At 39.6% G+C, this 26,444-nt stretch overlaps 1 protein-coding gene across 1 annotated transcript in view; it reads right to left on the bottom strand.

Moving 5' to 3' along the window:
- Nucleotides 1-26,444, bottom strand: part of PACRG (parkin coregulated) — a gene marked incomplete at both ends in the record, with an annotated part of 535,367 nt that overhangs the window by 207,040 nt on the left and 301,883 nt on the right. The window contains one exon of the mRNA XM_079716504.1: nt 10,575-10,724. Within this exon, the coding sequence (XP_079572630.1) occupies nt 10,575-10,724 (150 nt within the window). The remainder of the gene's footprint in view (nt 1-10,574; nt 10,725-26,444) is intronic.

Raw genomic sequence — 26,444 nt, 5'->3', positions numbered from 1 at the left:
TTTAAGAAAAAAATATAGGGCTCATTTGGGGGAAGTAAAGGTAGGATTGTAATAGGTATGCAAAATCTAAAAGTCATTGAAAGGAGAGTCATTTTTTGTTCATTGCTATCTCAAAATGGATATAAATAGGCTCACAAAAAGCTCATATTAAAGTACTGTGTTTTAGGGAAAAGAAAGTAAACTAATCCTGGAAGGATCCAAAGAGAACTTACTCATAACAACACTGCCATCATTACTTTTTTCTTTATTACTTGGAACATGAATTCAAGATGTGCATGAGAATATAATGTAGAAAGCAGGCAAGCAAAGAAATATCAATATTATTTGCAGTTTTTCTAAGGAAATATGTCTACTGTATTTTTCAATTCCTCCTTCGTTGATGGTTAAGCTTATGCTGAGCTATATACATTTCTTCCTGTCAATGTGAAAAGTCTAGATTTTTGAGGAGGACAATAAAAATGGAAAGCTGATTTCATAGTAAGTGGAAAATGCCTCCTACAGTTTTGTGTTTGGCTCAAGTAAACGGAAGCCAGTGTACTGTGGGGTTGAGACGGGAACTGTGGGAACATGGGGTGTGAGGCCAGCACTTCAGCAGCGGCAGGACCGAGGGCTTTCAGGGGACCAGTTCCACAACCGGACAGATCAGGCTTTTAAAGAGAGACACGTGGGGCTTCCCTGGTAGCGCAGTGGTTGAGAATCTGCCTGCCAATGCAGGGGACACGGGTTCGAGCCCTGGTCTGGGAAGATCCCACATGCCGCGGAGCAACTGGGCCCGTGCGCCACAGCTACTGAGCCTGCGCGTCTGGAACCTGTGCTCCGCAACAAGAGAGGCCGCGACAGTGAGAGGCCCGCGCACCGCGATGAAGAGAGGCCCCCGCTTGCCACAACTAGAGAAAGCCCTCTCACAGAAACGAAGACCCAACACAGCCATAAATAAATAAATTTAAAAAAATAAAAAATAAAAAATAAAAAAAGAGAGACACCTAGTGTGTGAAGACAGCGAGAGTTCTCTAAAGGGCGCTGTCGCTGTGCTCTGGGCCAACCGCACCCTGCCGGAGGTGCCACCTGGAGAGCCCTGGGTGCTCTAAGGTGCCCATGGCACCTTCATGGGCGACACGAAGACCCGGGTCTTCCTCAGAGTTGAGAAGCTGATGGAGCCCGCGAAGCAGGACTCCAGAATGTCCAGTGCCAGTGTGAGTGAGCGTGTTTTCCGTATGGCAGGGAGCGCTGGTGCGGGGTCATGTCCATGCTGGATGACACGGCTTCCGGGGAGGGGGGAGGGGGAGGGACCCTGAGCACTGGAAGCGGAGGTGAATGCAGGAAATCGAGCGGAGAAGGGAGGAGTCACATGTGAACGTGCAGAAGAGAGAGTCACGTCCGGGGCGGGGAGAGCCAGATCAGGACCGCGTGGGTCAGCAGGAGCTTCTGCTCTCCTCGCAGCCCGCCTCCCCCACCCTGACCGCCCGTGGGTAGCCAAGGTCGGGGGCAATGTACAGGGCAGAAAAAGAGAGGTGAAGCCACTCCACCCCCTTTTCCCACTTCCAGCGTCCAGCCTGAATCAGATCCGAGCCGGGAGAGGGGAGAATACGTGAGCGTAGATCAAGTTTAGAGTTTTGATCAATCTGTTAAAGAAGGGATTCTAAGCACTGGAATTGTGTGTGTGTGACTCAAAATGCCTGAGGATCCCATGCGTGAGTTGAACCATGAAGGCCCCTGCTAAGTTTTATGCAGTGTCAGGGCAAGGCTCCCCCACTGAATAATCCTCATTTTTCTTGTCTCCAACCCCCTTTTAAACTTGCCTTTTAATTGTGTCATGAATAGCGACTATTCAACACAACAGTTACACTGGTGACATTCTTATTTTCTCTGCAACGTCCACATAAAGACCTCTAAAAAGTCATTTACTGGTGCTCCTGAAAGATTTGCATATAAAGGAAAATGAGAATGAGACCTTAATTATCAGCAAATCCACAAGAGGTGATGTTTTAGGTGATTTTAAAAGTACAAATTATGATCTGGCTTAATATAGAAGCCTCCTTAAATTACAGCTTTAGAAATCACTATATGCTTTCTTGGTCAGATTAAGTAAAACTTTCTGTTGCATAAACAGAAAAGAACACTTTTCTCTTGGGCTAATATCCACATTTGGGACCCACCTTGAGCCTTTAAATACATTAAAGCATATTATACAGATTTCTGGAGGCATATCTCAAAAGCCTTAGCTGAGCTGGTGGAAATCTCCTATTCAGAAAAGTGCCAGTTTCCAGTGAGCAGTGACGATGCCAGTGGCCTAGGACTGGGAACCAGCTGGGATCAAATCACTTTGTCTGTGGATCCTCTGTGGAGTACCTCAGAGGGGGTGCGAGGGGTGACAAAACACACATTGCAAACATAGCTTAGCAGACAGATTAAGAAATGGCCAGTTGTCCCCACTCTCTCCCTGCATCTGACCCGGCCCACCCCGGGCTAGTTGAGGTGATAAACCCAGGAAATAAAATCTACCCAGCATGAGAGATTTCAGAAAGACCTACAGAAGAGGACTCCATTCTACAAATCAGAGGGGGATCAGGGGAGGTTCCTGGCAGGACGTGATGTTTGGGTTTGCTTCTGGTGCTGTTTCCTGAGAGTCTTTGGACTGGTTTTAGGTTGGTCCCTCAAGGTCAAGAATCAGGGTGTAGGCCATGTGGCCCATTCCAGCTAGCAGGTCAATCCTTTCTTTCCATAATGAAATTGATTTTTTTATGATTAACTATGAAAATTCGATCCATCAAACTTGCCTCTAGTCCGGGACTATCAAGATGTGCCTGGGCGGTGAATTTGCCTGCAATTCGGAGTTCTTCTGACAGTCTGATCCCTTTAGGTGAAGTTGCACATTGTGGGAGCAGTGGTAAAACCAGAATGATGTAGCAAATGCAAGTGAACCTGGGACGCCCAGGATGAAACCTGAACACTAAGATTTGGAAAGATTCATAAAAAGAAACTGCAAATATAAAAGCTATTTAGAAACTGAAAGCAGTGTCTGTCTTGGAAAGAGGCTGGGTTTTCAACAGTACATCAGGGCAGGCAATTCTTTGTAAACTTCTGGTTTACCAGGGTAAAGCCGTTTGATTAGGTAAATACTTCTGCTGTCTTCTGAAATGAATTAGGAAATCCAAAGAAGGAACTAAAACTATCAATCCAAAGAAGGAACTAAAACTATCTTCCAGGGGAGGGAGAGCTGAACAGTAAAAGTTGATCTCTGATGGAATATTTCTGCAAGTAGGAACAATTAGCATCTAGAAAACAATGCATTGTATTTCTGACTGCTGGCACATTAAAAAAAAAAAAAAAAAGGATTCTTGAACGTTTATTTTGCATCTAATCACCTTACTAAATTATCATATTAATTCGAATAGATGTCACTTAACTTTCTTTGAAGGAACACAAAACTACATACATATAGTTTTCTCCACAACCTCGTGATGCAGGTGACAGACTTGTAACACCTGCTAGTCTGTAAAGCAGTTTCACTCACGTTTCATCATCTATCCCCTTACCCTCATGCTGCTCACACTCCTACAAAAGGAACTCCTGCAGTTCTCTGCGGGTCAATGAGCAGTTTTTCATCCACAACTTGCTTTTCAAATGAAGGCGATTAAGGCGCAGAGTGGTTATGTAACCAGTCCAAGGTCACAAACCCTGAGCCAGGATTCAAAGCCAAGCAACCCTGACACAGAAACTTTGCTCATAAACACTCTCCCATCTCTTGTTTTTCCACACATTGTCCCACCTGTCCTGGTTCACAAGCTGAACCCCTATTTATTGATCCAAACCCCACTCAGGTACAGAGTGGCCTGACCCTCTTGCCCAGCTGGTTGGGCAGGGACAGGCGCAGGCAATGCAGTCTGCCACCCTGAGTGGGTGCCTGGGGTCCTCTGGAAGGCGGGTGGCAGCATGCCCTTGGGAGTCTGGGATATCCCAGGCAGCGCCCAGAGCCGCGAAAGCGTTTGCTCACCTCTCTTTGTCAGTCTGCAATATGACCGAAGGAAAAAAAATCTCCTGCTATCCCCTCTACCCCAAACTTACCTAGATCCCTTTCCTTTCTTAACTGAACACCCCCTCCCTGATGAAGCGGAAAGGAAGAGAATTTTTCCTTGTTATTAAAAGGAGGAGTTCTCATCAGGTTTTGTTCAGCCAGTCCTCGTTCAGCGATGGAGATGTGATGGAATGGATGGCACGCGAAACCTCCAACTTTACGCATCAGGTATGGGGCCGCAGCTCCACACGCCCTGGGAGAGAGTTACATGGTCTGTCCCAAGTTGAATAGCGTCCCCCCCCCCCATTCAAGCCCTTTCTGGAACCCCCAAATGTGGCCTTATTTGGAAATAGGGTCATTGCCGATGTAATTAGTAAAGTTAAGATGAGGACGTGCTGGAGTAGGGTGGGCACCTAATCCAAACCTGACGAGGACAAGTATCTTAATAGAAGAGAAGAGACACAAAGACAGACACACAGAGGAAAATGTCATGTGGAGATGGAGGCAGCCAGTGAAGTGATGCATCTACAAGCCAAGGAGCGCTGGACCCACCAGAAGCTAGGAGAAAGGTGGAGAACGGATTCTTCCTTAAAGACTGGAGAGCACAGCCCTGCTGACAACTTGGTTTTGGACTTCTGGCCTCCAGAACTGTGAGACAGTAAATTTCTGTTGTTTAAGCTGCCCAGTTTGTGGTAATTTATTACAGTGGCCCTAGGAAACTAATAAACAGCCTTCAGAACTAGATTCTGATTCCCTTGGTCATCATCCTACCAGGTCATGTGTTTCTAGATATAGATAGATAACTCTGAGAATAATTTTTCCTTTGGGCGGATGCAATCATGAGGGTCTACAGAGAAGAGCAGATAGAGGCAATTTAAAGTATGCACCTGACCCCAACATAATGATAAGATTTCACAGTAGTAAGATGGTCATTTTATGGGCTGACCACATATAAGGTGCATCAAATGAGGTCACAGAAGCCTTGGCTTTTCCCAGGACCATCTGTCCCTTGGGGCTGCTCTCTTGGATCATTGCAGAGCCATCAGTGTTTACAGGTACATGGGTCTACCATCTCCATCCCCTCAGATTTTCAAGACTCTGAAACTTCTGCTTATAAAGAATGCTTGGAAGAAGGGACATTGAACTTGGGGAAGTGAAGATTGAAGGCGTAGGAAAGTTTTATATCATGTTTTGAGGGCCTGTTATTTGGAAAAGGGACTAGATATTATTCTGTGTGGTTTAGACTAGAGAGATAAGCCAGATAGAAATATTTGGCATATACTTCATTCACTGATTTTCTCTTTGGATGTAGGATAGGCTATCTCATGAAATAGTGAGGCTCTTTAGGACAAAACTGAATAAATAAGTATTGGTCATGCAGACTGGGGTAGTGAATAAATTCCACACAAACACATATTAAGCACCTAATTCTTCTCAGTGTGCTACACTCCTCACAGAAAAAAGAAATCCCAACACATTTGGACTATGAAACCAATAGTCTGATATTTAGTAAATGTGGAGAAAGGTGCAGCTCAAAGGGCACCTACATGGATCTCCTGGCTTGGTTAGGATCCTAGGATTCTTTTCAGACCAACTAGTTATATCTGAGTCAAAGAAGAGTTCAGAAGAGATTAGATAGATACATGATCATTCCAAATCTAACTTTCAGGAATGCTGGAGTAGTATTCTAATACTTTCCTCAATAAACTTAGGACTTTCAAATCTAATAAGCCTAATGATTCCAAAGGAGTTTGAAGCAAATTTCTAAATCATACTAAAAATTGTATAGAATTCCATGGGGGAATAAAGCTTAATTTCAAAATTAAATTAAAAGCTCTGTGAAATAAAATTTATACAAGTCAATTAAAAGACATAAGAACTAAAGACATTTTTGGTGAACAATCAGCTCTTAAAAGTTCATCAACAGTTTAAAGGACCATGAAAATAGGTACCATAGGAAAAAAAAAATATCTAAAGAGGGTCTGAAACAGGTTGACTGAGAATTCTTAGGCTCTCCTTAGAAGTTGTTTTAAAAGACTATCAGTAGAAAACAGTTGGTTCTATTTTTTAGAAACGACTTAAATTTCAGGGCGAAAGACCTGGTACAAACTTTCCAAAATGTTGCAAATTTAATGCATTCTTATTTCCTGTGTTATTTAATGTGTCTGAATTTGAATTGGAAATTTTAAATCTCTTTTCATGGACTTCTATTAGTCTATGGCATACATCTTAGAGTATCCTAGATAAATCAAAGACTATTTGATTTCACACATTTGGGAACATGTTATTTCATTATTACATTTACTTTTGCATATTCTGTGACATCAAGTTAATGTACTCTTAGAGCTGCTGATACCTGGAGTCTCTGAACTATATTCCTTAGAGGTTGTTTCAGGACTGCTGGTGCAATTAGAAACAAAAGTACCAAAATAAGGATTGCCTCCCAAAAACACGGTTGTTGGAGAGCCTTCATCTGCTGGCAGAGCCCCTTATTTTAGCTGTAAATGTTTTAATGCCATTTATTGGCTCATGCTTCTCAAATGCAATACACTGCATCATTAATTTTGTAGTTTCATCTCTGAAAGCTATAAATTGAGCATTCCTATTGTCTTAATTTTCTGTAACCTTTAATAACATTTGTGAAAGAACACAGGAAATAAGAAATTGTTGTTATAGAAAACTCTTCTTTCTCTTTCACCCCACAGCAGTCACTGGAAAGACAGCATGTCTTAGATATCCAAAATTCACTGTTTAGAATGAAAGAAAACAAGTTCAAACTTAGATACTAGCTTGAATCTTCCAAAGAGGACCCTGATCCTGGTTTGTCACACTCAGCTTCTCTTTTTAATAAGATAATGTCCTTCCCCCAAACCGCACTCACATGTTTGAACTTGCCAGGAAGGGATGGATTTGAAAACCAGTTATCCTTGAATGAATCCCATTGTCCTTAATTTATTTGGCCACCCACCTGGCATTTGGTAGTCAGAAGCAAGGTGAGTCCTCTGAAGCAAAGGGACTGCAGCCACTGGGGAAACCAGGAGGTCATGCCTCACTCACAGGCTCACAGAAATGACCAGGGGATACAATACATTAAATCACCTCTTCAAGCTGCTATATACTAATTTATACAGTATTGCTATATTTATATACAATGTCATACAGGGATAACATTGTATGTATATATAATGTTGTATGATAATAATGACTATCTCATTTAAGGCCAGGCCCCACATGAAGGGGTGTACATTATCTCAAATTGTTTTGCCAACGTTATGAAAAAGACGTTACTATAAATATTTTGTGCAGATGAAGAAATTTAAGTTCAGAGAAGTCACATGATTTGCCTAAGGTCACATCTCTTCTGCTCCCAAATATTACTCTTTATTCCACATTGCAATTCACCAATTTGGCTGTTGTTGTTTTAACTATAGCCTAATTAAAACCTGTGAAAGTATGTCATTTATAAATAGAAATACCAAGCCACTCTTCCTCCTAGACCAGGACTGATCTTGTGGGGCTGGCGGTAAGTTTCATTACCTGTAGAAGTGTGGATGGGGACACCAGTTGGTGCTACCAGTGTCATGTGCTCCCCCCTAGTCTACCTATTTCCCACTGGTCCCCTGGGAAGACTGCTGACATGGTTGTGCATTCATTAGCTACTCAGCCCCTCTGATCATTTCAGAGAAAGTCCAGCTGACATTAAAATAGGACAGAAATTGCAAAAAGGAGCAGGCAGTAGAATTATGCTAAAGCTTGTGCTTCAAGGGAACATTAACAGAAGGATAAGGTCATTATATTTGAAGGAATATTCTCTCTTTCATTCTTTTGGTCATTTATATTGGGTCTCACTCTCAAAAATATTTTGTTGTGGGACTGGAAAAATATATCTTTGAATATGAATTTAACAAGACATTGATTACATGAAGGTAGGGAAAAAGGCAACAGAAAATGAAATTGTTCTCAGATACATTGAAATTAAGGATGAAATATTTTTTCTAATGCTACATGGTGAAATTTTCTAATTTATTTTTAATTGTAACTAAATACATCTGTCACTAAAGACACCTGCTTAAATAAAAATGTATATATGGTTCTGTGAATATGAATAAAATATAATCATAAAGCAAGGTTTATTAAAATGCTATTAAAGCTAAATTATTTTTAGACTGAAAATAGTACTCTAATTGGAAATCCTGTGATAAGTTTCTACTGGTAGAACTGGATCTGTAGTAACAGCCATTCTGAAGAATAGTTTTAAGTTTTAGAGCTAGAATGCTCCAATTTTGTAAGATGACCCTCTGGAAATACAGCAAACTGCATTCCGGCATTGTACTGACAGGTTTCTAAGATAAGTAGAAAATGAAGCTGAAGCTAATAGTTTTTCCGCTCAAATGTCAGAAAGATATTAACCAGAAAAATAGTTGAATGTAGAATTCCTGGTGCATGCATTTAGAAATGTTCCAAAATAATCAGCTAGGTGTGGGACCAATTAAGGCCATGATGTAAACTGTAAATAAACAGGGGATGTATTCCTAAACCCAGTCACTGCTTTTGTGAAGCATATGAACATTTGTAAGTTAAAGAATTAAATAAGTAGTATAATGAGGAATATGTAGAAACCAACTGTTTTTGTTTAATAGTCTAGAGCTCCCAAGAGATTTATCTGTCTTAGTGGCAGCTGTGCTTATTCTTCTTTACAGGGTTCCTTGAGGATGAGGGAGATTCTAATCATCTTTTGAATATCACTGCCTTTCTTATTTTATACAAAGATACAAAATGTTGCTTAGATTTAAGTTCCGGATCCCACAAGGAGAGCATTAATGTGCGTGGTGTCCCCCTAATCCTACTCAAGCAAGGGAGGGGGATGCTGGCACTCATCTTCCATGAGAGACAAGTACAGAGCAAATGTTTATGGAGGGGAAGAGTTACAGAGAGGCAACTTTTGCAGCTAAAAAATGGAAATAGTAATAGTACATACATCATAGGTTTCTGTGAGGACTATTGAGGAAACATTTGTGAATCACACACTTCAAAAGTGTTAACTATAACTGAGACTTCTGGGGGTGAGTGTTCCCTGATTCTTCCATTTCTGTCTTTATCTCTAGCATTCCTGTCTTTATATCTATCTCTTATTTGATGCCGCTATGCAGTAAAAATATGAATTATGAATCAAGAATATTTAAGCAAGTATTTTCCACAAAGTAGAAATGCTGTTACTAAAACTTTCAGTTTAGATCGTAAAAGACTGAATTACTAACACCCAGTTTTTACTTTCCTGAAAGAGTGACCATCTCATCTAAATGACCACATTAACTCTGTAGTGTTTAGATATTTTGGAGTGGATATCAATTCATTCCATTATGAGCATTCTTAAGCTCCCATAACCCCAGTTGAAGTCCTTTTTACTAAAAATGTTTAATATTAAACATATAGGTAGGCCCTACTCCTGAAAGACAGCTAAAGACTCTGATGATCCCATGATTTCCTGAATAGTCTGCCTGATTAGGGAGACTTTTAATAGCAATTTAGGAAATATATGAAAAATAATGATTCCAAAAACAGGACTTCTTTGTGATTGAAGCTGTCATATGTTCAGTTTTTAGTTTGATTTTTTCTTGTCTGTACAATAGCAGATCATGTTGCAAAATTTTCATGCACTGTTCCACTAAATTACTAACTTACTTACATGGCTGTCAGAAATTAACTTCAAATGTTGACTTACACCATGCATATGAGAAGTATGGAACTTCAAAGTTAGCAACATAAAAGAAAATTAGATTCACATCGTTTCAAGAGGTACAAAAGGAAAATCACAGTGTCAATGAACAGATGTACATCCACTGCCTGCCAGGAGGTCACCACAACTAGCTAATACCCTTGGGTGAAGCAGATTCACTTCAGTGTATCAGTGCTTTCCAAACCTTATAGAATACTATTTTAAAAAATAAATACATCAGCACATATATATTTAATCAGTACACACCATCAGCTAAGTAACTACGAATCATCTTTCTTTTTTTTTAATAGAAACAGAACTTATATTAAAACTCTCCAAACCGCCTGTACCAGATTTTAATAATATTGCTTTAAAAATTCCTCTTAAATCAATTATAAAAACTGACTGTAATTTTAACAGGAAATACCTAAAGGTAGAATTACTATCAAGAGAAAGGACAAACTCAAAACCTACTAACGTATTCAAAAGACAGTTAAAAAAAAGTTACAATTTAATTATGGGAAGATTATAGAACTGTTTCAGTGCTTCTGTACTGAGTAAGTAAGCTGTACATGTGAGGAGTAATAAATGAAATTGTTAATTTTACTATTTCCCTAGGGAGTGGCAGGAGAAGAGGTACGAGTTATGCTATTAGAGGTACGAGGTACAAGTTATGCTATTAGAGGTATGCTATTAGAGAAGAGGTACGAGTTATGCTATTTATCCATCTCCGAATGGATCTTGGTTTAATAATAAATCCTAAGTGTGTTGCTAATTAACTCTACCTCAAATCACTCCCTTTCTTAGTGCTTAAAAGACATTTTGACTTCTGGGATAACTCACCATTCATATTCTTAAAGATGTTGAGGATGGGGAGGATTTGACGGTAATAGGGCACCAACGCTTCACCCACCATCTCAGCTGACACAACCAGATGCTGTAGGACTTTGAGAGTGACGCAGATGACCTGTCGGTTTCGGAGGTTCAAGGCATCTATACAGTAGGAAAAGGAACAAGCCAAAAATAGAAAGCATTCATTTCTGCAATGTTAAGGGAAGTCGTCTCGTAGACCACTTAATTAAACTGTACTCTACTGGGGATCACCAATGGGATGAGCCTGGGTTATTACAGCTTTGAATGATGCACTGTTAATGCTATAAACAGGATCTTGTTTGTGTATTATTTGTTCTCCCGACTTGCACTGATTCCTCATCAATCCTAAGAAAGCAATTCATTGTCCTTCACAGAAGAGGCTGGTGATGGACAAGTAGCATGAAAGGTAAAAGATCAGTTTGTATCACTAAAGGACCCCATGAAGGTTGACAACACATAACTTTTTATGCAACAATCCCTTTCAGTTAGCAATCCATGCTATGCTTAAAACTATTGCCATGAAAAAACATTTTTGGGGGAAGAAGAGACTGGTTATGCTGTGTATGAGTAGAAACCACAGACTGGTTACAAACATCGAGAACATTCTTGGTAGAAGTGACCATAAAGTGACTATAATTAGACTCAAGAAAGTAGGGAAGAAAAGCAAACATTTTTAACGTTCAGAACTTTAGAAGGAATTAACTGTATATAACTAAGATACCAAAGGCATACAAAATGTTTTTAAAGAACAATTCTGAATGCACAGTAACAAGCTGTACTGCAGAGATAGAACAGGAGACAGTAAGTTACCTGGTGTCCCCCAAGTGCAGGGTCTGGAAACCTGCTCCAGTGGGGATGCAGAGGCCCAGGGACAAGGACACTGATAACTGGCTGTATAAACACAGCCAACTCCCCCACACTTTCTTGGTCCTTAACCATGGGAACCTATTATTTACTTTCTAAAATGGCCAAAATTTCTATGATTTACATAGAAAAGCCATATAAAGCATCTATTATAGAAGGTCAAAGGTGGTGACTGATAAATTGCAGTGCCCGAGACTGCTTCAGGACAAAGTCAGAGGCTCTTATTTGTAATATTCTACCTTCTAAAGAAAAAATTGACTATGACTTTAAAGCATGTGCCATTTATGTAGGGACAAAAGGAACCAGTCCATTCAAAGGAATGACACCACGGTCACTGTACTTGTGAGGCAGTCCTAACATTGTTCTTGAACTCCAGCTCACATTTCCAGTAGCCTGTGTCTTTCTATCACCTCAAATTCAGTTTGTTCCAAAGATAAGTTTCCCCCATAAACTTTATCTTTTACCTGTTTACCCCATATTTGGTATTGATACAACCAGGTTCCCAGGTATCCAGGGTCAAAATCTGTTTCTCATCCCTTGCATTCTTCATGTTGTGAAGTCATCTTATTCTGTTTTTGAAGTAGCTCTTGAATTTGTGTCCTCCTCCCACCCTCACCTCTACCTTTCTACCCTGGGGCTCCATCCTCACAACCTCTCCCCTGGCCCTGGGTCTCCATCCTCACCACCTCTCCCTTGGTCCTGGGGTTCCACCCTCACCACCTCTCCCTTGGTCCTGGGTCTCCATCCTCACCACCTCTCCTCTGGTCCTGGGGCTCCACCCTCACCACCTCTCCCCTGGTCCTGGGTCTCCATCCTCACCACCTCTCCCTTGGTCCTGGGGTTCCATCCTCACCACTTCTCCTCTGGTCCTGGGTCTCCATCCTCACCACCTCTCCTCTGGTCCTGGAGCTCCATCCTCACCTCCATCCTTCTGGTCGTGGGGCTCCATCCTCTCCATCTATCCTCTGATTCTGGCCCTTAGAACTCCTCTACTGGAGAACTGCCATACCTTCCTAACCCACCTGCCTTCTTTCTGTCTTTCTCCACTCCCTCAACCTGTCTTTTCACACTGCTGCTGGATTCACCTTCTTAGAACATATTTGATAATCTCTCAACCTGCTCAGAGAGTTCAGAGTCTCCCTCACATCATTTCCTACAGAATAAAGTACAAACTAGCCAGGCACAAGGGTGACACTTAAGGTAAGTTTGAACCAAACTAAATTCTCAATTGAAAATACAAGAATATAAGGTATCATTTAGTGGTTTCACAGCTATTCTCTTTGGAATCACTAGGAAGTGTTTAAAACTAAAGTGTGGTCAGCTTCATCCCCTCCAGCAAAAAAATGGGGGTTGAGGTATAAAAAAACCTCAGGGCAACCCCACAACTTCTGGTCCAGTTCAGACTACATTCCTGCTTGGTTTGAAAGCAAACACAAATACAATGAATAGAGAAGGCTCAGCTTCAACTCAAGGAACCAAGTTAAATATAACTATGGAATCTGATTGCATGATGGCTCATTATTACAGCATTTAGACACACTGCAGACCATACCATATATTCTGAGAAATAACTAAAAATAGAATGCTATAATTTAGCCTAAAAGCTGTAGTAATGAGATGCTCAAGAGCAGAGCTTCAGAGAACCACGGGAAGTTGGAGAGGGAGAAGGTCAGGTAGAGTGTTTCATAGTGGTAGTGGGGATCCTTTCTTCTGGTCTTATCCAAGCTAAAATTGTTTTGTCTTTTTAGGAAGCCAAAGGTTATTGATCCCTGCTTACTGATGCAACTTCGTTTAACAGAAGAGAACTGGGAGCCTGCAGAAATGTCATTCTAAGTATTATGGGCATTGGACATTCTTTCAAAAAGTCTACCAATGAAGCTCAACATGTTTAGGGTTTGGTGCTGCACAGATCTGTGTGATGGTTCATATACTAGTAACTAACATGTATTGGGCACCTCTATATGCCAGGAATTAAACTGAGCACTTTACATATATTAGTTTACTTAATCCTCATTCATCAAATATTTATTGAGAATGCCTTATGCACCAGTTATTGTTTTAAGAATTGGAGATATAGAAGTGAACAAGACAGTTATAGTACTCAGCCCCTTGGGACTTACAATATAGTATGGAAGAAGATATTGAACAAATACTACAAGTGTGTTGAGATTTCATAAGAAGGATATGGTATTTAAACAGCAAATCCAAAAGGCATTCAGCCCAGCCTACAAAGTAGAGAAGGATCCCAGACACAGGTAAGGACCTAAGGGATGAGTAGATGCTATTAGGATGAAGGAGAGGGAACAGCATGCTTGATTGCCCCCTCTTGGATAAAGGACTTCTTTTATAAGGTCTACTCCAGCTCATAGGGATAAAATTCTACTTAGCGATGTGGGAACAAAGCCCAAGACAGCAAAGAAGCAGTCTTCCAAATGCTTTTATCATTGTGTATATGTTTTCCTTGGGATCATTTAGAAATGGTGGGAAGAAAGATGTGAGTATGTGTAGATGTACATAAAAGGAGAGTGAGGCATAGTACTTTCCCCCAAGCTAAAAGATCCCTAGGTCCTGTCTTGTCTTATCAGCCAAATAGAAACAGATGTCTAAAATCCTGGGTTTCTGTCTCTTCTTACTATTCGTCCCTCTATCCCACCCCACTTCTTAAAAAGGACTCACAGCCACATCCAGCTAAATATTTTATAAACTGCTTAGTCAGGAAGGATTAGACATCACAACAGAATTACATGAGTTTGTTGTTTTAATTTTTTATATATTAAAATAAATAAAATTGAGTGTATATAATTTCATTCCATTTTGTGGGGTTTTTTTTCAAGAAAGCCTTTCTGTTGACACTATAAAGTCACAAGTAGGAGAACCTTTTGAAAGTATTAGAAGAGATGGCTATCTGAGCATGTGTAGAGCCCATCTGGTGACTGCAGAAAAGATTTTGGTGGCTGTAGTGCCTACTGAATGCTGGCTTGTCAAGTGCGCTTCTTTTAGAGTATACATGCCAAAGCTTGCAATAAAACAGGCTAAAGTATGCTCATCTACTACCAATGTTAGAGAAGAGTCTTGCCATATAGAATATATTAAGGAGTAAACCTTTTTACATATATGAGTAATAATAACATCGAACTTTTGTTGATTAGGTTTATCCCTGTACATATGGCTAATTGATCACCTGGAGATAAATTAATAATCTCTCTCACCATGGATAGTAATAATAGCTATTAAGAAATAATTATTTTATCTCATTGCAACACTGACTGAGTTAACATGTTGTGAAAAATGTTATTGAATTGACAAAGACTGACAAGTAAAATGCTTCAACTGTTACTCTTAATGACATCTAAAATGGAACCCTGAGGCATCCTAAATGACCAGGGACTGGCTCTAAAACTTCTGCAGTAGCTGTGAAATAGAGCCACGGTATGCGCTAGAAAAGCCCCTTAACTTCATCTAAGAGGGATTTTTTTTTATATTGCCCATTTCCACTTCAGTTCCTCAGTTCTATTTTTTTCCTCATTCTTGGGGAATTAAGATATACCATTAAGTTGGAAGTCTTTTTGTTCTTACTGTCCCAGTAGAGCTAAATAAAAAAGGGTGTTTTTTTTGAAACAAAATTCTTTTCTTTTGAAAAAGTATGTTAACAGATATAAAGAAAATATGATTCTATAGCTTGAAAGAGAAGAAATGTGTTTATTCTTGTGTTGATGGGCCTGAAAGCAATTGTCAAGATTTAAGTGAGGACTCTGAACTCAAGATTTAAGGTTTTGAAAGGGTCTAACATGAGAAATCTACTGACAATATAGATCAACCAGGGGAAACTTTATATTCAGAAAATTAGATTTCTATTGTACTGCTTACTGCTTTCAAGTATAATCAACAAGATAGAGCTTCCAGATGTATAGAAATTGTTGAAGAATAAGGAAAAAATAATTTAAAGTCAAAGTAGTAAAACATTCATCTTAGATGGTTGTAAGTTACATGTATGATTTTCTCAAGCATAAATTCCATTATTGCTATGATTTTTTGCAAAGTGAGAACATTTTCTACTATTAGATATGATTCACTACTGTGGAATCAGGAATAGATGGAAATATTTCTACTTCTTTTAAAATTGGATATACCAAACAAAATGTAAAAGCAAACAATAAATTCTAAAAAATATTTTTGACATATGGTATAAATGTTAATATCCTTGATATACAAATAGCTACCACAAACCAATAAAAGATTGAAACTGCTAATTTAAAAAATGGGCATATAATATAAATAGACAATACACAAATTAATAAATACATGAACAATTACTATTGTAGAGTTTTCAACTTCATTGATAATCAAATGAAATGAAACACTACTCTATAATTTTGAATATCATATTAACAAAAAGTTTTTGAAAATTTAATACTCAGTATGGAAACAGGTCTGGGAAAAGAGGCACTCTCCTAGGTACCATATTGTAAACCATCACAATCATTCTATAGCAACATGCACGCAACACTTGACCCAGCAATTTTACTTCTGCGCATTTAGTCAAAGGAAGTATGCAGCTGTGCAGAAAGAGTTATAGGATAGGATGTATCTATAGTATTATTTATAATTAGAAACCATCTAAATGTTCCCCAAAACACACTGGCTTATTTAAGTAAAATCTGGTATACCTATACAATGGAAAATTATAGCTATTAAAGTCATATAATAGAAAATATTTTTAAAATAGGAAAATGTTTATAAGATACAGGTGAGTAAAGAAGAAGGTTATAAAGTGTATTTTCACTCTGCTCTCATTTTGAAAATAGAATGTAAACACAGTAAATACTGGAGATTTATAAGCTCAGATACAATAGAGACTATTTTATCCATTGGCATATATAGACACTGGATTTTATTCTATTAAAAAATACCTTTTTTTTACACTGCTTTTTTAAAAAAAATCAATGTACCTTCCATATTTCCCTAAAATATTATTCTTCATGATTATAATTTATATGTTTTAATGTAGCAGAATTCTGGTCCTGTCTCCTTATTCTTTCTCAATATTTTCTTGATTATTCTTAACTATTTACATTTTGAGAGAAAATTTAGAATAATTTAGTCAGGTTAAAAAGTATGCTTGGCACTTTGATAAAATTTCCAATAAATTTAGAGAGTAATTTGGGGGAAATGGCCATCTTTCCAGTTAGGAACATGTATCTCTTCAACTGTTCTTGTTTTTTATTAAACTCCTCGGAAAAGCTTTATAGTATTTTTCAAGTAGATTCTGTATACTTTTGTTAGGTTTACTAGTGTTTGAATCATTTTTATTTATTTTGATACCTTAAATGATATCTTTTTCAATTTACTGTGTAAAATATATATAATATAAAATGTTATTTAACCATTTTTAAGTGTACAGTTCAGTGGCATTAGTTACATTCACAGTATTGTACAATTATCACCACTATTTCCAAAATTTTCCATCACACAAAACAGAAACTCTATACCTCTTTTAAAAAAACCCTCCCCACTCACTTCCCCTTGAGCCCTTGGTAACCTCTAATCTACATTCTGTTTCTGTGAATTTGCCTATTATAGATGTCTTAAAGTATTTTAAGTATTATTTTTTCTGATGTTGAAATATTTAATTAATAATTGAGATTGCTGCACCCAGTATCATGTTAGTTGAATTAGATTGAAATGAATATAAATTTTGCTAGTCAAGGGGCACTAACCATACACATTTTTAGTTTTCTGAATATAATGAATTCAAAATATGTTTTCAAACCAAATTTAGGTTTCAAAATTGTAGAAATTATTCTCCTTCCAAAACAGAACTCAATTGCTATACAAATAAATATGATGTGGCCTAAGTTCTCAATTAAAGTATCAGAGACTTAGCTTAGCTATTATATACATGGAGTAAGCCTATCATAATTGTTACCATTTTTCTTCAATTCGCTGTTCTCCAATAAGTGTTATATTAAAAAAAGCATCATTTTTCTCTCATCTCATACAGAAAGGAATTATCTTTATGCAAAATTCAGACTTTTCCATCAAAGCTTTGTTATTACAAGTGGTTAACTTTTCCTGTTTTTTGATAGACAAGAATATATTCTGACTTTAGGACCATAGAATGCAACTTAATATTCAGTGACAGTGTTTGGTCTTTCTTTCCATTAAACACTTAATGATAGATACACAGTTAATATTATTTGCTTAAATAAATAAAAGTATTCAGTTATCAAAATGGTCTCAACATTATAGTCAGTAGCATGATCTATTTAGTACTCACAACTCTCTAGACATAAAGGAACCTGAAGAACAATGTCATTCAACACACTCTTCTTCAACCTTGTTGCAACCAAGGTTGGGCCTGTTTTTGCTCTCATACATACTGAAGCCTCTAAGAGTAACTGAGAGTAAACTTATCAGTACCCTGCTTTGTCAGAAAGCAGAGGAGGATTTGTCTCTTTAGAGCACCCTGTTCCCCTGTCCCTACACTACTGGCTCAGTTCAGCTTGAAGGAGCTGGGTGACAGATGGAATGATGAGCAAAGGAAGCAGTTAGCCAGCCTTGGTGCCATTCTCAGAGTAAAACCAGGTGACAATGTACTGTGACAAGCAGGCACTGCTTCTAAAAATTATGGCTATGTTTCTTCCTCTGGTTGAGAAAAGGTGTCTAAGTTTGCTCCAACTTTAAGATAACAGAAGTAGTGGACTATGAAGAAGAATACAGTACACAGAGGCTTTTCACAAAACAAGAAAGTTGAGAGCTGTGCTACAAAATAGAAGATGGGTAAGTACATCACTTTCCAAAAAGAAGCTGCCCTTTCCTCCCCAAAGAAGGAATTTGAAAAACTACACACTGCTAAGCTTGACATCAATATCTGGTAAAATTCTAGGACTGATTATTTAAGCAAGTGATTTGAGAGCTCCTAGGACAACAGCGTGATTTCTAGGAGCCAGAGTGAGCTTTTTGGAATGTCAGGCCAGGCTTACCTCATGCATTCTAATAAGTTTACTCATAAAAGAGATCACAAACAGACTATATTGCAAGGCATCTGGCAAGAACTCTCTTGTAGGCAAGATACAGAAATGGTTGAAGAGTTAGGCTTTTTCTTTTTTCCTTACTGTGTGAATAACTGAATTTCAGTAATATGCCTTGTTGGTTTGGTATTGACCTGCAGAGTCCTTACTGGAATACTGCAGTGGTCCATACTTGACCTAGTCCAGTTTCCATCTAACATTTTTATTGTAACTTGGATGAAAGTTATAAAATCCAAATCTATCAATTTTTTGATGACCCCAAGTTGGGAAGTCTGTAAAGACACGGCCATGAAGGAACACCAAGGAGGTAAAAATAATAATTTACTATTATTATCACCTTGATTTGGCACTGTGCTAAACTTCCTACCTGTATGATCTGTCAGTCCTTACATAATGCCTGGGCAGTTGGTTTTATAATCCCCTGGGAAAGAGGAAATAATTAATTTACCAAAACCACACAGCTAGTTAATGACCAGCTGTGGTCTGGTTTGCATGAGCCCAAGGCCTGTGCTCATTATGGTTAGACCCCACTTCTTCCCAGCATCCCACCAAATCCCAGTGGACAACAGGGCCAGACTTGGAGCCTGCTCAGGAGGAATGGTGAGTGCTGCACAGTGAACACAGGTTCTAGGGTGGACTTTGAGCAAAACAGACACCTGTTGGGACCTGAGCTTAAGTGGTTTGTTCTTGGGGAACAAGTCTTCATGATGAAGCTGGGTTTCCTGGCATCTTCTGAAAAAGCAAGCAACACTCTGCAGTAGTGTTATTCCTTGACTAGAGTTCAGCTCTCATGTGGAAGGAGGAAGTTAACAATAGGAGATTTTAGCCTGGGTGTCCAAAATCTGTTGTCATAATCCAGACAGAGAATGATGATGATGGTGATGATGATGATAATGATGATAAAATTTATCACCCACTACATCCTCTGCTAAGAGCTTGAAATGTATTATCTCATTTAATCACTATACTAACCATAAGTTGGGTGCCATTCTCATCTCAGTTTTATAAATTGAGCCCCAAAGTGATTAACTTGTCTGATAGCTGGTATGTGGCAGAGTTAGAATTTTGACCAGATAGTCTGACTTCAGAGCCCTTGTTCTGAATTACCACAGTATACAGGAAGAATGATAGAATTTGTTTCTTTATTTGAGAATGGGAAAGGGACAGCCAATATGTGGTGAACTCAGTTTGAAAATGCAACAATGCTATTGTTAGCTCTTTCTCTCTTTTATTCTATTGTGTTTTTCTGGCATGGACAGCTATAATCTCCATTCTCATCATTTTTATTTTGGATCTCTCTGAGTCATTTTCCCTATTCATACAGGGATAGGCCAGATTTTTATTCACCCTCACAGGTCCAGAAGGAATTTTTCCTCTGGCAAGTGACCAGGTAACTGTTTAAATACTTCTGAGAACGTCTAGTCTCTGCCTCAGATTGCTATCATCTTGCATCCACTGACACATTATTTATGTATATGCCATCATGTAGAGGGACAGCAGTTTTTACATTATGACTTTCTTTACTAGGGAATTAAAGGTAGTAGGCAATTGACAGATTGAGTGTGAGAGAAATGGACAGAGAGGAAAGGAGGAAGAGCAGCCTCCGTCAGGTAGCTGGATTGTACAGCCCCACCTGGCTAGGACTGCTCACATTCAACAGGACACTTATTAAGAACCTGCTTATCACCTGACCTGGGCATCTCTACACGACCTCACTTAATGATCACAGCGACTATCTGGGGTATGTATTAATTCCCTTGCTTTGAAGATGAGGACTGACCTCCCCAACTCAAGGAGATAGACTAACTTATACAAAATAGTAGAGCCAGCACTAGAACCCAGAAACCAGGTCCGTGGCTTCTCCAGTGGCCACACTAATCCTCAGAGAGGACAGAGAAACATGGTCTTTAGCACCACCTACTGAAGCTTCCTCAGAAAATGGATGTTTCAAGCTTTAAGATTCCAGATTCCATTGACCTCAATAGCTATGAATTCTCATTTGGGAATATCAATTGGTCAGGAGGGGTTAAGTTTGCTGTAGTAATAGACTAAGCCTAAAATCTAAGTGGCTTCACACAGAAAAGGACCATTTCTCATTCATAGTAGATACCCAGTTCATGTCAACATGGGGGTGAGGAGGAGAGAGGACTGTGCACTGGCTCTGAAATGCTTGGTTTGAAGGGAATGCACATCTCGTTTCTTCCATTCACAGCCCATCGGCAGAGTTAGTCCCGTGGTCTGCATAACTGCATAACTGAGAAATGCTAAGGAGGTGATAGATGTTTGGTGTGCAGTAAATGTCTCTGTTATGGAATTCACTGTGTTTTGAGAAGCTACTTCTTTTCACTTCCACTAACGTGTACTATGGGTAGGTTACATGATCTGGGTTAATTGAGTCAGTGCGTTCCATCCCCCTTGGCCATAGTTCTAAGCTGGTACATGTGGTACAATCACAGTGCACCTCTGACTTTTATTTTTTCTGGAAATTAAAGGACAATGGCACTTGTGCTTTTCTACAGGTATAAATAAGTAAGCATGTGGTTCCAGGATTGGAGCATCCTGAGGCCAAAAATGGAGCCAGCTTTAAGATGACCATGCATAAAACAGAACAAGAGTGACATTGGCAAGCCACCAGATTAAATCAAGCCTGAAATGAGGCCCTGGATTGTTCAGTTATGTGAATTATTAAGCAAACCTAATTCTTTATGAAGCTTTGAATTAGTTTTGTTTTTCTGTCTTGTAACCAAAGTAATCCTAAGTAATATACGAATTTTTTCCATATTTTTAGAACAAATAATATGTTTTCTTCTTAAATTAAAAATTATTACTTTTTAACACCTTTAAAATAATTTACATGGAAAATTTCAAGTGATATAAGTAAAATTATCAGATCATAAAGAAAAATGCAGTTCAATTGGACTTGTTCCCTTCTAATTAAATAGAATTCTCAAAACAATTTTTATATCGTGATACAAATTCTCATATTTTATTCTTACTTGGTATATTTTTTTCCACTGGGAATTCTTTAAAAATACCATTTTGCTTTTGTAAATGCTATTGTTTAAATTGCTTCAGCTGTGTCTGTGCATGTTTGTCCTTTATAGCTGGGTGACCTCAACTCATTAGAGCTCTCCTAATGAGGCCACTGTTTTATGACCTATTTGTAGATCAGTGATATTTATTTCTGAAATTCTTTAGCCAGGTCACCTTGCCTCCTAGTAGACCATCTCACAAATGTATGTTACTGCTCATAAACAAAAAGAGTCACACGAGAGAATGTAGATGAATAAACAATTACTCTCACTACTTAAATAATTTCTCCAATAAATGTAAAACATTATATCATTATATGCTTTATTTGCTGTTTCATATTAGAGATTCTTACAAGGTAGTTTTTATATAACATGCAGTACAGTGGCAAGCCTAAATGGCCACTTCACACTTTTGATCATGACACCTATACAAATTTCAGTATGGATAGCAGCTATGTACCTGATTAAATAAATTATGCAAATATTTTGATGCATCTACTGTGTGCTAGCCAGTACATTAGATGCTGTGGGGACATATCACTTTCTAACATTATATTCTAAGTGATGTAAGAGAGAAAAATTCAAAGTTCTGTGGGAATAGGAAGGCAGAGTGGGGAGAGGACTGAAGTTGAGGGTAGGGAGGGGGAGGGCAATCAGAAGAGGCTCTCCAGGACAATTCCTATTGGAAGTGGGTTTTGAAGGTTCCTTAACGTTTAGGCATTTGAGGATGTGTGAGAACGGGTATGCCCCAAAGAGCAAAGATAGAAAAGGGCAAGATAAGTTCTATAGCACAATCGGTTTGGCTAGAGCATTGGGTGCATGAGGGGAAATAGTAAGATATTAAGTCAGAAACATAATTTGCGCCAGATATTTAATGGGAATCTTTGAATGCCATGCCAAAGAATGGAAAGTAGGCAGAAGCTGGATGGGAATCTGTCCTTGCAAGATGGAAGTGTACTAGGTAAGATTTGGAGTTGAAAATTTTTTGCCTCCAAAAACTAAGGTGTGTGTCCTGAGGCAGAAGGAAGTAGAAGGTATATTTAATTGAGGTATCAGAGAACAGAGTTTTGGGCTGGCAGAGTATGTAAAAAATTAGAGGGGGGGATCCTGGAAGGTAGAGACCCACAGATGAGGTAAACAAAAAACCTGCAATAAAACTCTACCTTAGCTGATCTCTAAGGATTACACACATGAGAGAGATCTCAGTAGGCCCAGATGATAAGCAGAGGCTGGAAGGTGAAAGAACTGAAGATGAAAGAACTTAGCCTCCTGTTCACAACAGGGGAGACAAAGTTTAGAGTTTGTGTTTAGCAGGTTAACTATCCATTAGAATTAGAACTGATACTCTTCAAAAGAATATAACAGAATCCAGAGACTCTATGATATATTAGTCATAATGTCCATGGTAGGATTATACATTCTGCCCCCTAAGCAACTATAGTTAACAGGACACCCCACCTCCCCCATTAACCTGCAATAGGTGTGTAGCAGATATGAGAAACAGAACTTTTTACAGTCACTATTGTTTTAAGCTTTTGATTTTGGAGATTGGTTGTTCTTTCAATATAACCTAACCTGCTCTGATTGAAAAAAAAATTCCTTTTATCATATTAAGAGAACTCCCTTCTATCTTTAGTTTGTTTTAAAAATAGAAATGGGACTTCCGGGTAAGATGGCGGAAGAGTAAGACGCGGAGATCACCTTCCTCCCCACGGATACACCAGAAATACAGCTACACGTGGAACAACTCCTACAGAACACCTACTGAACGCTGGCAGAAGACCCCAGACCTCCAAAAAGGCAAGAAACTCCAACATACCTGGGTAGGGCAAAGCGGAGAGATTCCCGCACAGAGGAGCGGTGCCGAGTGGCACTCACCAGCCCGAGAGGCTTGTCTGCTCGCCCGCCGGGGCGGGCGGCGCTGGAAGCTGAGGCTCGGGCTTCGGACAGAGCGCAGGGAGAGGACTGGGGCTGGCGGCGAGAACTCAGCCTGAAGGGGGCTAATGCGCCACAGCTAGCCGGGAGGGAGTCCGGGAAAACTCTGGAGCTGCCGAAGAGGCAAGAGACTTTTTCTTCCCTCTTGGTTTCCTGGTGCGCGAGGAGAGGGGGTTAAGAGCGCTGCTTAAAGGAGCTCCACAGACGGGCGCGAGTCGCGACTGAAAGAGCGGAGCCCAGTGACGGGCGTGGGACGCTGGGGCTGCTGCTGCCGCTGCCAAGAAGCCTGTGTGCGAGCGCAGGTCACTGTCCACACCGCCCTTCCGGGAGCCTGTGCAGCCCGCCACTGCCGGGGCCCCGGGATCCAGGGGCGGCTTCCCTGGGAGAACGCACGGCGCGCCTCGGGCTGGTGCAACGTCACGCCGACCTCTGCGGCTGCAGGCTCGCCCCGCACTCCGTGCCCCTCCCTCCCGCCCGGCCTGAGTGAGCCAGAGTCCCCGAAGAGGCTGCTCCTTTAACCCTTTCCTGTCTGAGCGAAGAACAGGCGCCCTCCGGCGACCTACACGCAGAGGCGGGGCCAAATCCAAAGCTGAGACCCAGGAGCTGTGAGAACAAAGAAGAGAAAGGGAAACCTCTCCCAGCAGCCTCAGAAGCAGCGGATTAAAGCTCCACAATCAACTTGACGTACCCTGCATCTGTGGAATACATGAATAGACAACAAATCATCCCAAATTGAGGAGCCAGGAGTCAGTGCTGTGCCTCTGAGGTGGGAGAGCCAACTTCAGGACACTGGTCCACAAGACACCTCCCAGCTCCACATAATATCAAATGGCGAAAATCTTCCAGAGATCTCCATCTCAACACCAGCACCCAGCTTCACTCAACGACCAGCAAGCTACAGTGGTGGACACCCTATGCCAAACAACTAGCAAGACAGGAACACAACGCCACCCATTAGCAGAGAGGTGGCCTAAAATCATAAAAAGTCCGCAGACACCCCAAAACACACCACCAGACGTGGACCTGCCCACGAGAAAGACAAGATCTAGCCTCATCCACCAGAACACAGGCACTAGTCCCCTCCACCAGGAAGCCTACACAACCCACTAAACCAACCTTAGCCACTGGGGACAGACACCAAAAACAACGGGAACTACGAACCTGCAGCCTGCAAAAAGGAGACCCCAAACACAGTAACATAAGCAAAATGAGAAGACAGAAAAACACACAGCAGGAGAAGGAGCAAGATAAAAACCCACCAGACCTGACAAATGAAGAGGTAATAGGCAGTCTACCTGAAAAAGAATTCAGAATAATGATGGTAAAGATGATCCAAGATTCTATTTCCCAGATCCAAAATCTTGGAAATAGAATAGACAAAATGCAAGAAACAGTTAACAAGGACCTAGAAGAACTAAAGATGAATCAAGCATCGATTAAAAACACAATAAATGAAACGAAAAATACAGTAGATGGGATCAGTAGCAGAATAACTGAGGCAGAAGAACGGATAAGTGAGGTGGAAGATAAAATAGTGGAAATAACTGCTGCAGAGCAAAATAAAGAAAAAAGAATGAAAAGAACAGAGGACAGTCTCAGAGACCTCTGGGACAACATTAAACGCACCAACATTCGAATTATAGGGGTTCCAGAAGAAGAAGAGAAAAAGAAAGGGACTGAGAAAATATTTGAAGAGATTATAGTTGAAAACTTCCCTAATATGGGAAAGGAAATAGTTAATCAAGTCCAGGAGGCACAGAGAGTCCCATACAGAATAAATCCAAGGAGAAATACGCCAAGACACATATTAATCAAACTGTCAAAAATTAAACACAAAGAAATCATATTAAAAGCAGCAAGGCAAAAACAACAAATAACACACAAGGGAATCCCCATCAGGATAACAGCTGATCTCTCAGCAGAAACTCTGCAAGCCAAAAGGGAGTGGCAGGACATAATTAAAGTGATGAAGGAGAAAAACCTGCAACCAAGATTACTCTACCCAGCAAGGATCTCATTCAGATTTGATGGAGAAATTAAAACGTTTACAGACAAGCAAAAGCTGAGAGAGTTCAGCACCACCAAACCAGCTTTACAACAAATGCTAAAGGAACTTCTCTAGGCAAGAAACACAACAGAAGGAAAAGACCTACAATAACGAACCCAAAACAATTAAGAAAATGGGAATAGGAACATACATATCGATAATTACCTTAAATGTAAATGGACTAAATGCTGCCACCAAAAGTCACAGATTGGCTGAATGGATACAAAAACAAGACCCATATATATGCTGTCTACAAGAGACCCACTTCAGACCTAGAGACACATACAGACTGAAAGTAAGGGGATGGAAAAAGATATTCCATGCAAATGGAAACCAAAAGAACGCTGAAATAGCAAGTCTCATATCAGACAAAATAGACTTTAAAATAAAGACTACTAGAAGAGACAAAGAAGGACACTACATAATGATCAAGGCATTGATCCAAGAAGAAGATATAACAATTGTAAATATTTATGCACCCAACATAGGAGCACCTCAATACATAAGGCAAACACTAACAGCCATAAAAGGAGAAATCGACAGTAACACAATCATAGTAGGGGACTTTAACACCCCACTTTCACCAATGGACAGATCATCCAAAATGAAAATAAATAAGGAAACACAAGCTTTAAATGATACATTAAATAAGATGGACTTAATTGATATTTATAGGACATTCCATCCAAAAACAACAGAATACACATTTTTCTCAAGTGCTCATGGAACATTCTCCAGGATAGATCATATCTTGGGTCACAAATCAAGCCTTGGTAAATTTAAGAAAATTGAAATTGTATCAAGTATCTTTTCCGACCACAATGCTATGAGACTAGATATCAATTACAGGAAAAGAGCTATAAAAAATACAAACACATGGAGGCTAAACAATACATTACTTAATAACGAAGTGATCACTGAAGAAATCAAA

The sequence above is a fragment of the Hyperoodon ampullatus genome, assembly GCF_949752795.1.
Source record: "Hyperoodon ampullatus genome assembly, chromosome: 12".
In the NCBI taxonomy this organism is placed as follows: domain Eukaryota; kingdom Metazoa; phylum Chordata; class Mammalia; order Artiodactyla; family Ziphiidae; genus Hyperoodon; species Hyperoodon ampullatus.
This window is presented reverse-complemented; position numbering and strand designations above follow the sequence as displayed.